This window comes from Electrophorus electricus, chromosome 20 (genome assembly GCF_013358815.1).
Source record: "Electrophorus electricus isolate fEleEle1 chromosome 20, fEleEle1.pri, whole genome shotgun sequence".
NCBI classification, from domain to species: Eukaryota; Metazoa; Chordata; class Actinopteri; order Gymnotiformes; family Gymnotidae; genus Electrophorus; species Electrophorus electricus.
Window position 1 is genome coordinate 634,225 of NC_049554.1, and position 12,814 is coordinate 647,038.

General features: G+C 43.4%; 1 protein-coding gene across 2 annotated transcripts; it reads left to right on the plus strand.

The window, feature by feature from the left end:
• The first annotated feature begins 428 nt into the window (after positions 1-428).
• Positions 429-8,619, plus strand: nbl1 (NBL1, DAN family BMP antagonist). Of its 2 annotated transcripts, XM_027018745.2 has the most exons (5): positions 429-885; positions 1,008-1,109; positions 2,121-2,301; positions 4,708-4,819; positions 7,871-8,619. In XM_027018745.2, the coding sequence occupies exons 3-5, from the start codon at positions 2,129-2,131 to the stop codon at positions 8,105-8,107; spliced, it is 522 nt and encodes a 173-aa protein (XP_026874546.2). In that variant the 5' UTR covers positions 429-885; positions 1,008-1,109; positions 2,121-2,128; the 3' UTR covers positions 8,108-8,619. The 2 variants fall into 2 exon arrangements, with proteins under 2 accessions (XP_026874546.2, XP_026874545.2); XM_027018744.2 differs by lacking the exon at positions 1,008-1,109 and having other exon boundaries at positions 431-885.
• Positions 8,620-12,814: the final 4,195 nt, after the last annotated feature.

Here is a 12,814-nt window from a genome sequence, read left to right on the forward strand (position 1 = left end):
ACCCAAGTATAGTTTTGTGGCTTGTAGTTTGTGTTTAAACAAACCAATCCACAATGCTGTTATACTTGACAAACTAAGACCAGATTGAGAAAAAGTTTCATCGTTTTAAATCCGCCCGCAAAAAAGTGTGGTAGCTGCTCTTCATCCTCTTCATCCTCTCCCCAGCCAGTCTGGGTCCAGCAGTGACCAGAAGGCTCGGGGACAGACGATGGCCTTTACATTGCAGGGGAGTTTTAAACATGCCAAACACATTTCGCTCCCTTTCACTCTGTGCCTGGGGCTCTGTGGGGCTCCTGGTGAACTTCGCTGCCGCACCTACAAAGGAAAGGGCAAAAAAAGACAACAGAGGAGAACAGCGCCTGAAGACAGAGGACGCTCGAGGAGCAAAACCCCTCTTCTGATAGTATTTCATGGTGAGGTGGACCGGGGATGAGGGGAGGGCTCTAGACACAGATAGGGTTACTGCTCAGCGCTGTCTGCTCTTACACTGGCCGCCTTTCTCCCTCGCTGATGTCATTGTTTGACGTTTTCTTGGTCGTTACTGGGCGAGTCGTCGCTTCCACCGTCGGACGATCCACTGCTTGGCCATCATCATCATCATCATCATCATCATCATCATCATCATCAGCTAGTCTCGGCCATCTCCCCTACGGGGCGGCAGCGAAGACGCGCGACCACGAACACGGGGCGCTCGCTTTAACGCAGGAAGGTCGGACGATTCTGTGGACTGTCGGCTTTTCGGCGCCTCTGAACAGTCGGCGAAGTGGATAGTTTTTGTCAACTTTTCCAAAGTGCCCCACGTTACATTTTTATTGTCTTTGTGTCGAGAAGATAATACGGACGAGTGACAGATACTTAGACAGTTCTGCACTTCGCAAGAGTAGGGTGAGTTAAACCGAGCCGTTTTGATCAGTGGTGGTTGTATTGTATTCTTGCAAAATTTAAGTTGTAAAAATGTCTCCGTATAACAAAGTTAACTGAGTTTGTGTAATGTGGGGCTAATACAGGAGCGAGAGAGAGAGTCTAAACCATATTTCAGCAACTTAAGTGGCTACCTTTGCGTCATCTTGAGGAACTGACTCCGCTCACTCCGCACGTATTTATTAGGGGTGAGTTAGGCGCTCAAGTTTACTTATTTAAAAAATAATAATATTAAACCATTAATTTATACTGTCAAATGTTTAAACAGATCATTCAGTACAATCAAGGTGTTCCCAACTTGTCTGTAGTCCTTGTGCTTCTGGCGCATGGCTTTGCCGCCACAGGCGATGTCGAATTTGGACGGGAATATTGAATCAGTGCGGAATGTTATTTCTGAAAGCCAGAACCTGGGCGGTTCGAAGGCGTTGTGCTTGTAGCCGTAACCGAGGATGCTCAGCGTCTTTGCAGTTAAATAAAGGTCCCCTAGGGGACGTTTTTGACACGCATCGATACGTGTGGTATTCGGGTTTATTGGAGTCAGGTGGAGACTGATTCTCTCTCTCTCGCTCTCTCTCTCTCTCTCTCTCTCTCTCTCTCTCTCTCTCTCTCTCTCTCTCTCTCTCTCTCTCTCCTGCACGTCTCTCCCAAGCCCCCTTTGTGTTTTACATTGGGCAGTACTGAGCCAATCTCGGCCATCTGAGCCCTCTGAAGCTGATTACTGCTCCGTAGCTGCGCCACATCACTGGAGCCAAGCAGCTCAGCTGCCCTGCTCTAGCAGAACAGTGCCGCAGTATCGATGTATCGATCACACACCATTACAAAAGCTTCGAATAATAATTTTAAATACTAAAACAATGGATTCTTCTTATTGTTGTTGTTATTGTTAATAATATTAATAATAATAGCAATAATAGCAATAATAATAATAATCATAATTATTATTATTATTATTATTATTATTATTATTATTATTATTATTATATGTTTGATGACTTCATATCGTGCAAGATAATTGGAATATCTTGAATAGAATTACCTCATGGAGAAGCAGCCTGTCACAAACACAAACATAACAGAAGAATCCATGTAGATTAATATAGACTAATGGGATAGATGCCTGGTGAGTTAGCCTAATCTGGCCTGCAGCATTGTAGCCAACATGGCTAAACCATGTCACATTAGTGTCCTGTCCCCTCTAGGTGCAGCGATGTGGCCCGGGGCTGTGATTGGCTGTGCGCTACTCGCACTGTGTTCAGCGGCTCCGCCGGCACACATCAACCGCTTGGCACTTTTCCCTGACAAGAGTGCCTGGTGTGAAGCCAAGAACATCACTCAGATAGTCGGGCACACGGGCTGCCAGGCGCGTTCCATCCAAAACAGGTCAGTGCTCCACACACACAGACACAAACACACAAACACGGGCACAAAGTATGTGGCTGTGCTCACCACAGAAATGCACAAGACAATAGTTAGATCTTGAAGGAGAATGGTTCTCATATTTGCTATGTTTGTATAAGACATCTTTATTGGGAAACACAAAGATTATAGCATATGTGTATCATTAAATTTTGGCTGTGTGCTATACAGTGGTGAGAAAAGTAACCTAACAAAATGCTGAATGATACTTGAGACACTTAAACTGGCAGTAACAGTGAAAAGGTACAGTGTAAAATGAGGTCTGATTTAAAGCAACTGTTAATAATATTTTTCAAGAGTCAGTACCTCACTGGTTCTCACCATAATTCATTATACATCACTATTTTATAAACATAAATTGTGGTGATTGTGGAAATGTGTGAGTACTGCTTTAACCCCCTCAGTTTACTGAGTGAAATCAGAGATGTTTTACTGTATGCAATAATGCACTACTACCACCAGTGGATACATACTGAGTGGCCATTATATCAGAAGACATAATGTAGTAGTCATTAGGTCTTCTGGGATTTTTGACTTCCCATCTGATGTAATCTACAGAGAACCACTAAACCTTATATCCTAAAATGACCAGCATGGGTGCCTAAAACATAACAGAAGATTCCAAGTAGGACAATATCAAGGAGATATGAAAATCCAAAAGTCAGCTGCACCCCAAACACACACACACACACACACACACACACACACACACACACACACTGTGTGTATATGTGTGTTGTGCACAGCATATTTGAAACAGTGCTTTAGCTACTGAGTGTGTGTGTGTGTGTGTGTGTGTGTGTGTGTGTGTGTGTGTGTGTGTGTGTGTGTGTGTGTGTTATGCAGGGCATGTTTGGGACAGTGCTTTAGCTACTGTGTGTGTGTGTATGTGTGTGTGTGTGTGTGTGTATGTTATACAGGGCATGTTTGGGGCAGTGCTTTAGCTACAGTGTGTGTGTGTGTGTGTGTGTGTGTGTGTGTGTTATGCAGGGCATGTTTGGGGCAGTGGTTTAGCTACAGTGTGTGTGTGTCTGTGTGTGTGTGTGTGTTATACAGGGCATGTTTGGGACAGTGCTTTAGCTACAGTGTGTGTGTGTGTGTGTGTGTGTTATACAGGGCATGTTTGTGGCAGTGCTTTAGCTACAGGCTGTGTGTGTGTCTGTGTGTGTGTCTTATACAGGGCATGTTTGGGACAGTGCTTTAGCTACAGTGTGTGTGTGTGTGTATGTTATACAGGGCATGTTTGTGGCAGTGCTTTAGCTACAGGCTGTGTGTGTGTGTGTGTGTTATACAGGGCATGTTTGGGGCAGTGCTTTAGCTACAGTGTGTGTGTGTGTGTGTGTGTGTGTGTGTGTGTGTTATACAGGGCATGTTTGGGACAGTGCTTTAGCTACAGTGTGTGTGTGTGTGTGTGTGTGTTATACAGGGCATGTTTGGGGCAGTGCTTTAGCTACAGTGTGTGTGTATGTCTGTGTGTGTGTTATACAGGGCATGTTTGGGGCAGTGCTTTAGCTACAGTGTGTGTGTGTGTGTGTGTGTGTGTGTGTGTGTGTGTTATACAGGGCATGTTTGGGGCAGTGCTTTAGCTACAGTGTGTGTGTGTGTGTGTGTGTGTGTGTGTGTGTGTTATACAGGGCATGTTTGGGGCAGTGCTTTAGCTACTGTGTGTGTGTGTGTGTGTGTGTGTGTGTGTGTGTGTGTGTGTGTGTGTGTGTGTGTGTGTGTGTGTGTGTGTGTGTGTGTGTGTGTGTGTGTGTGTGTGTTATACAGGGCATGTTTGGGGCAGTGCTTTAGCTACAGTGTGTGTGTGTGTGAGATACAGGGCATGTTTGGGGCAGTGCTTTAGCTACAGTGTGTGTGTGTGTGTGTGTGTGTGTGTGTGTGTGTGTGTGTGTGTGTGTGTGTTATACAGGGCATGTTTGGGGCAGTGCTTTAGCTACAGTGTGTGTGTGTGTGTGTGTGTGTGTGTGTGTGTGTGTGTGTGTGTGTGTGTGATACAGGGCATGTTTGGGGCAGTGCTTTAGCTACAGTGTGTGTTTGTGTGTGTGTGTGTGTGTGTGTGTGTGTTATACAGGGCATGTTTGGGACAGTGCTTTAGCTACATTGTGTGTGTGTGTGTGTGTGTGTGTGTGAGATACAGGGCATGTTTGGGGCAGTGCTTTAGCTACAGTGTGTGTGTGTGTGTGTGTGTGTGTGTGTGTGTTATACAGGGCATGTTTGGGGCAGTGCTTTAGCTACAGTGTGTGTGTGTGTGTGTGTGTGTGTGTGTGTGTGTGTGTGTGTGTGTTATACAGGGCATGTTTGGGACAGTGCTTTAGCTACAGTGTGTGTGTGTGTGTGTGTGTGTGTGTGTGTGTGTGTGTTATACAGGGCATGTTTGGGGCAGTGCTTTAGCTACAGTGTGCCCAACACTTTCCCCCAGTCCACCGAGTCCTTAGTGCACTGTGACTCCTGCATGCCAGCTCAGACCCAGTGGGAAGTGGTGAGTGTTATTATCTTCTTATAATGTGTTTATAACTGCTTATAACACACAACCAATGTCTGTAAATGTGTACTGGAATATATTTATATGTTTGTGTGTGTGTGTGTGCGCGTGTGTGTGTGCGTGTTCATGTGTATTACCAAAGCAGCTTCTTTTTACTTTTTTTTAGCAAAAACATTCCTTTTTGGTTACTGAGGTTGAGGATATGATTGGCCTTAGGATTAGGCTTGGAAAAGTCTTATTAAATATAGGTCATTACATATGGTTATGGTTGTAATCTGGCCTGTCAAATTAGTCTAGAATGTTTTAAATTAAAGTGACCTTATGGACAGTGTGGCAAAAGTAAATAGGGAGTGAGACGCGAGTGAGGAGGTTCTGTGTTCCCATGATCAGTGGAACAGGGACAGCGTTGAGATGGTTATCAGCAAAAATGGTAAAACAAACATGCTGGAGTGAGGTGACAGGACAGAGCAGGCTGCTCGGAAGTGAGATCTTCTGAGACGTTGATGGCAAGCAACACGCAGCACTGGAGGAGAGTACCTGTGTGCTTTAAACAGAGAGATGACAAATAAGGCACAGGTGTGTGTGTGTGTGTGTGTGTGTGTGTGTGTGTGTGTGTGTGTGGATGGACCTGCCTCTCCTGCTGGGTGCCCTGTGCACTGTGATAGGCAGTAAGTGAATTGAAAGAGCCTGTATTACAAATAGAAAAAGACATCTCTCTTATTCCACAAGGGGGCAAAATAAAGTGATACGCTTAGAGCCAGGTTATAGGTTACTGAGAAAAGCTAAGAATTTGATGATGGAAACTTTCCAGTAGACTAATTTAGAAAATGTGTGGGTGGGGTGTGTGTGTGTATGGGGGGAATTAATTGCAGCTTGTTCATCTGTTTTGTATGTGATACAAGGTCAATTTGTGCATTAATTATTAGATAAATGATGATAAATTAACAAATTAAAGAGGAGTTGTTGTGCTATTGATGGTACTTAACTACCTTTTCAATCAATCATCCTTTATTTTCACTCAGAAATACATTGAGGGTGACCCTCATTTTCAATGCATCCAAGCATTAAAGGGGTTGAACTGAAAGGAATTGAAAACAAATTAAATGGAAGTTAATTAGGTTCAACTAAAATGCACAAAACTATATAAACAAATTAACAATAAAACCAAACAAGCTAAATCACAAGAGTTAAGAGAACAATCAAGATAGAATAAAACCATGATAAACCAATTAATAAGATTTCAACTAAAAGCAAGCTAAAATGTAAAACAAACAAGTACAAATATTATATAAAGTATTAAAAGTAAATAAATAAAACAGCAGTACAACTGAGAAAAAATTAAACTGTGAACAGTGAGCCACACATTTCTTGTAAATGATCGGATGCATTAGACAACCAGTTAAGATCGAAATCCCCTAGGAACAGCCTTAACTAGTTGTCTAAAGCATCTGTTCATTTAAACTTGACATTGGACTGAGTATGTGAAAGTCACATTTATTTATATAGCACTTTTTTGCAACATGTATTGTTAAAAAGCAGCTTTACAAATGTCTGGGTCCAGTTCCCTGATGAGCAATCCAAAGGTGACAATGGCAAGTAAAAACTCCCTGTGTGAAATTCAGGAAGAAATCCTGGGAAGACCAAAACTCAGGAGGGAGCTCCTCCTCCTTGGGCTGCTTCAGCCAGTCCCTGCATTAACGCAGCATGCAGTCCATAGAGCGCTCAGTATAGAGGGCAGCTTCTCCAGTAGGTAAGCTGTATCTGCAGTGATGGAGTGGGTAGATAAATAGCATCTAATGGCAACACTGGGATTTTCTGCCATCATCTCAGATTCGTGTGCATTGATGAGCAGTTGCTGTCCAGTTGCATCATCTCTGCAGTCACATGTAGATAAAACAGTAAGATGTACTTAGACCTGTAAAGATGAACAACACATGAACAGTCCATAAACAATAGATGTGCCAGTGATCAGCATGTAGCTCCAGAAGGTTTATCTGTAGCGTCATCAAAAGGGAGCACCAAAGCTGAACACAATTGTTTGGGCTCTCTGAGACATTAGATTCTGTTCACATCACCATCACAAACCCCAGTAAACGCATGAACTGGCCGGATGACAGCATCAACGCCTCAGATTACCAGAACATTTTATGGCCAAGGCTGAATGGCCCTATTAGCAAGAAATATGTTTAAGCCTGGCTGAGGAATGGTGTTTGAAATCTGGTTGAGGAATGGTGTTTGAAATCTGGCTGTGGAGCTGTGTTTGAAGAGTAGCCCTGGAATGAGGTTTGAAGTGTGGCTGTGGAATGTGTGTTTACAAAATGGCTGGTGAATTGTGTTTAAAATGTGGCCATGGAATGGTGTTTGAAGCGTGGTTGTGCAATGGTGTTTGAAGCGTGGTTGTGGACTGGTGATTGAAGTGTGGCCGTAAGTGTGGCCATATGTTTGAAAAGGAAATTACAATGCAATTAGCTCTTTAGGGATTTTAATGAGATCTATTGAAAGCACACAGAGCAACCATATGTACCTACCAGAACAGAGACACAACACTGTGTGTGTGTGTGTGTGTGTGTGTGTGTGTGTGTGTGTGTGTGTGTGTGATGAATAGGATTGTTTAATTACTTTTAGTGCTATATTTTGATATGTGTGTATGGATTGTAGTGTGTGTCATGGTAGAGGGTGTGCGTGAGTATCCATGTGTGTTTGTCTGCATTTGTTTGATTTGGACAGCAGGCAGTAGGAACTCTTGGATAACACCAGTTATGCTAGCATTTGAGAAATTCTAAACTAAAAGATAAATAAGATGCCTGGCTTGGTTTCCAGATTGAAACCCTGTGGGTATTTGTGTATTTATGTATTTGCATTTTTGTGTGTGTGTGTGTGTGTGTGTGTGTGGATGGGTATGTGAGAAAGACAAAGAGTTCTCTCATTTTTGCTGCATACCTACATAATTATGGTGTGTGTGTATAAATGTATAGAAATGTAAGCGTGCATGTTTTGTCTCACTTTCAAGTACTATGTGTATATGCATGTGCATATGTGTGTCTGTAGGTCACTCTGGAGTGTCCGGGCAGTACTGACTCTCCCCGGGTAGACAAGCTAGTAGAGCAGATCTTACACTGCAGCTGCCAGTCCTGCAGTAAGGAGGCCGGCCAGGAGGGGCCGCTGATGCAGCTGTACCCCTTGGAGAGCGCGCTGGAGTCTCCCTCTCCTCCTGACGCACAGCTACAGCATGCTCATACACAGTTCGAGGCACATGCGCACACACACAGCCCTGAGGGTGGATGATCAGGAGCTCTACACGTCCACATCCACCTCCAACCCACGGCTGCTCTCCTCGTACAACACAAGCTCTTTTCTTTCTCTTTCATGATTTCAGTCTCTGCCTCTCGGTTTTTTGTTTTTTTTTTCTTCCTCTCAGCACCTCTTCTTCTCACCCACCCCTCTCGGTGAATTTTAAAGCACTTTTAAAAATAACACCCTTATTAATACTCTTCTGCTTAATACCAACCAATCACAAGCTGTGTCTGATTTCCACCAACCTCTCTGTTCTCTCAGGGGGCATTGGCTGAAAACTTAAATAGCACACACATGCACACCCTGTTTTATGTCATATACAAATTCTGAGCATAAACTCAAGTATAAACCAGTATATATATATGGTATAGAACATCCATAAATGCCTAGAATCAAACACTTGTTCACTCAAACACACATGCAAATTCCCTGGCTTGTTTTGTTTGTGTGTCACAAATGTATGCCTCTAAACAATAAATAATCAGAATGTGTGTCTAAATGTCTGTTAGCTCTCTTGTTTTGATACCCAGCTATTATGTGCCCAACAAGATTTAGTTTTCGGGGGGAGCAGGGTTGGTTTCCATTTTTAATTTCAAAATGCATTTATACAGCACTTTTACAACAGCGTGGTAAACAGCGTGCAGCGTGGGTCAATGCGGGTAGACTCCCGGCGATTACCTGGGATCTCATAGACGTCAAAATACACAGGAACGATGAGATGCCTGTGTACCCAGGGGATTTGCTGTCTCTGGTTTGGTGGCGCTTATGTGGAAACAGCCGGAGTTTCATCCCAGCAGAACAGCCACCTCCCAGAGTCTCGCTGCGTCCTTGTAGAGCTGTTCATTCTGTAACGCTGAGCAGTAAGGAGGCGGATGCAGGTGCAGAGAAGAGCGAGATTTATTAGGGCCAAACCCAGATTCTGAGTCATCAGTGCAGTCCAGGGTCAGTTTCCTGATACGAAGAGTACAGAGATGCATGATACACAAACCAAAGGACACGAAGGCAAACAGGAGAAGTAGGTTATAACACAGGCTAGGAAACACGAGGGTTAGGATAAACAGTCAGACCAGGATACACAGAATACAAACTTCCAGGCATACAGATACAGGCTTTGAAAAACATCCAAACATACAGTCAATGAACAGCAAAGACAGAGGGAACAAAACAGGGTTTAAATACATTAACTTAACAAGGCTAGAATCGAGGAACAGGTGTGGAAAACCAAATGAGGGGCAGAGAAAACGAAACTATGGAATGGAACGAAAACACAAGATATGGAAACCATGGAACAGGGAAGCTGGGAGGGACTTAGATATTAGTGATGTGATCAAATTTTCTAGTTCTAGTAAGAACTCTGGCTACTGAATTTTGAAGTAGCTGGAGCTTGTTTAGGCATTTAATGGTACAGCCAGATAGTAAAGCATTACAATAGTCCAATCTTGAACTGATAAATGCGTGGACTAGCTGTTCTGCATCATGTGAGGAGAGCATGTTCCTAATCTTTGAAATGTTCCTGTGGTGGAGAAAGGCAGTCCTAGAAATATTATTTACTTGAACTTCAGACAAGAGACTTGGATCCATAATAAATCCAAGAGCTTTAACTGTTAGAGATTGCGTGATTGTGTTACCACTGGGGTTCACTGAGTAATTAGCTAGCAAGGACCTAGCTGTCTCTGGACCTAATAGAAGCTGTTTTGTCACTATTAAGTGATAGATAATTCCTCAACATCCAGTGTCTGACGTCCCTTATGCATTCCTCAATAATGCTAAGATATAAACCTCTGGTTTATATGGAGACATACAGCTGAGTGTCATCAGTGTAGCAGTGTTTACGTATGATGTAACCCAGAGGTAGCATATAAAGAAAAAAGCAAAGGGCCCAGAACAGATCCTTGTGGAACACCATAGCTAACCTTGTTGTATGCTGAGAAGTCTCCATTTATGTTAAACTGGTAGAGACCGGCAAGGTAAGATTTAAACCAGGAAAGGGCTATTCCCCCAATCCCAACAACATTTTAGAGTCTATCTAGTGATCTTTGGTGTCAAATGCTGCACTCAGATCAAGCAATATAAGTAAAGAGACATAACCCTGCTCAGAAGCCAACAACAGATCATTGACTACTTTAATTAGTGCTGTCTCTGTACTATGATGAGACCGAAACCATGACTGAAAAACTTCATGTATCTGGTTCTGAGTCAAGTATGAGCTTAGCTGCTGAGCTACAGCTTTTTTCTAGGATATTGGAAATAAATGGAAGGTTTGAGATTGGCCTGTAGATTGACAGCTGACATGGGTCGAGGTTACATTTTTTGATAAGTGGTTGTAACGATTTCCCTTAGGAACAGACGAGAGACAGAACGCATGCGCAGGGAGGCAGTTTATTAAATGAGGGAAACAATCACAGAGGGCAAAATCAACAGAGGCGAGGTAACACATGAACGAGGCAAATGAGACGACAATAATAGCAGGCGTAATACTAATGTGACAGAAGGAACATGACTTACCAAAATAAGCAACAAACTAGAAGACAAAACACAGGGTACAAATACCCAGGACAATTAGGCATTAAACAGTCTCAGGTGAACATAGGAACAGGGAGAACCAAAACATGGACCGGAACAAGGGAGCAGACGAGGGGCGGTGAAAATGAAACCAAGGAACAGAGCAGGGACACAAAGGCAAACAGACACGACCAGGAAACCATGGAAACAGGGACGCCAGGAGGGCAGCCACTCCTGACAGTGGTCTGATTACTGCTAATTTGAATGATTTAGGAGTGTCACCAAGGTTCAAGGAGGAGGTTATTAAATTTAATAAAGATTTGCTTTAGAAAGTGTGTGGGCAGTGAAGCTAGTAAGCAAATGGAGGTTTTTGAGCGCAAGATCAGAGATGTAAATTCTGGCTCTTGGATCGGTCTAAAGGATTTTAGAGTTGTTGGCGTGGTTGTTCTGATCTCTAAGTAGCTGCCTGATGTCATGTTAATACTCTTAATGTTATCTCTAATGTGCTCAATTTTCTCACTGAAGAAATTAATGAACTCATTACTACTGTGTGATGATGTAATCCGAGCATTGGTGTCAGGCTTATTCCTAGTTAGATGTGCAATTCCTAGTTAGATGTACAATTTAATATTTCTTCATAGTATCCATTGGCATTTATACGGAATGGCCACTCTATTACAGACACCCATCTAGTAGCACGTTGGACCTCCTTTGGCCTTCAGACTCACAGCCGTTCATCATGGCATAGACTCCATTACATGTTGAAATAATTCTGCAGGAATCTGGGCCCATGCACACAGCACAAATTCTTGCAGTTAGATGGTGGCACTGACATGCTCTGAACAGCACATACCACCTCATCCCAGAGATGCTCTATGATTAAGATCTGGGGACTTAACTGAAGGCCAGGGAAGCAAGGAAAACTCCTTGTCATGTTCCTGGAAGCAATCCATGACTATCCCGCCCTTGTGGCGTGGTACATTGTCCTGCTGAAAGTAGGTAAACCCTACTGTCTAAACATCCATCCACAGGTATCAGAGGACCCAGGGTGTGCCAAAAAAACCCATTTCCAACACCATTACTGAACTGTTGACACCTGACAGGAAGTGTTCATTGATTCATGCTGCCTGTGTCAAATTCTGACCCTCCTGTCAGCATGGTGCCACAGAAGTCTGGATTCATCTGGCCATGCCATGTTTCTCCACTGCTCGGTGATCCAGTTTTTCCAGCTTTTAACCACTAAACTTGAGTGTACTTTTATAGACAGCACTGACTATGGCAGTTCCATTCTGGGCCACTACAGCAGGGGCTGCTTCTCCAGTACACTACAGCAGCTGCTGCTTCACTTGGACTCAATATGGCAGGCTCTGCTTCACCTGGCCTCAGTGTAGTAGTGAGCATAGCCATTTTGGGTAGAACCTAAGAGCTTGAGCATGCCTGTAATTGGGGCTTGTCCTGGTGGGAGTCCTGGCATGGAGACAATAGATCTTTCTGATCATCCAATGCAAAGATGCAGTTATATTCCACACAAGCCACCAAGAACAATCAGATTCCACTTTAGTCTGGCCCAGAGTTATTTGGTTTGCGTTGGAGCCAGATATCTACTGTTGATGTGACTGAAGGAACCAGGCATGGCACAAACACACCATAAACATATTCAGTCCTGTCTGTTCTCAGTGTGCACTTCGCTTAGTCACACATGCACAAAGCTATATGGTAAATTGATTATAATGATTATTGACTTTGAACATAAAAAGACTGGTCACATTAAAGGACTGAATCATGGTGATGTTGCTATGGTAACCACAAGATACTGACTGTAAATGGCTGGTACCCTCTGAGAGTGCTGTGTGTGTTCATGGGTGGGTGTGTTTTGGTCTAAGTGCTTTATGTGTGTGAATGTGAGAGAGAAATGGCTAAGGAACATTTGAGTTCTACGACTGTAAGGAGGCTGTCCAACATCCACTCAGAACTCTGACTGCTGCCCAAAGACCAGACAGCACTGTTTCACTGGCCTGAAGCCTCATACACGGATCGACACTGAGAGAGAACAGACATCGTCCCCGAACTATCAGCCATACGTGCTATCGCAGATGGAATGGATTTGCCTGCACAGTATTTGTCAGCAGCACTATTTCACAACCCAGAAAAACAAAACAAAACAAAACAAATACGCAAGGTGATTGAATCCGAGCA

Excerpts from the sequence above, each read along its gene's own strand:
- nbl1 (XM_027018745.2), top strand. The coding sequence starts at position 2,129 with ATGTGGCCCGGGGCTGTGATTGGCTGTGCGCTACTCGCACTGTGTTCA. Across the intron at positions 2,302-4,707 it reads GCGCGTTCCATCCAAAACAG|GGCATGTTTGGGGCAGTGCT; the intron begins GTCAGTGCTCCA and ends TGTGTTATACAG. Across the intron at positions 4,820-7,870 it reads CTCAGACCCAGTGGGAAGTG|GTCACTCTGGAGTGTCCGGG; the intron begins GTGAGTGTTATT and ends GTGTGTCTGTAG.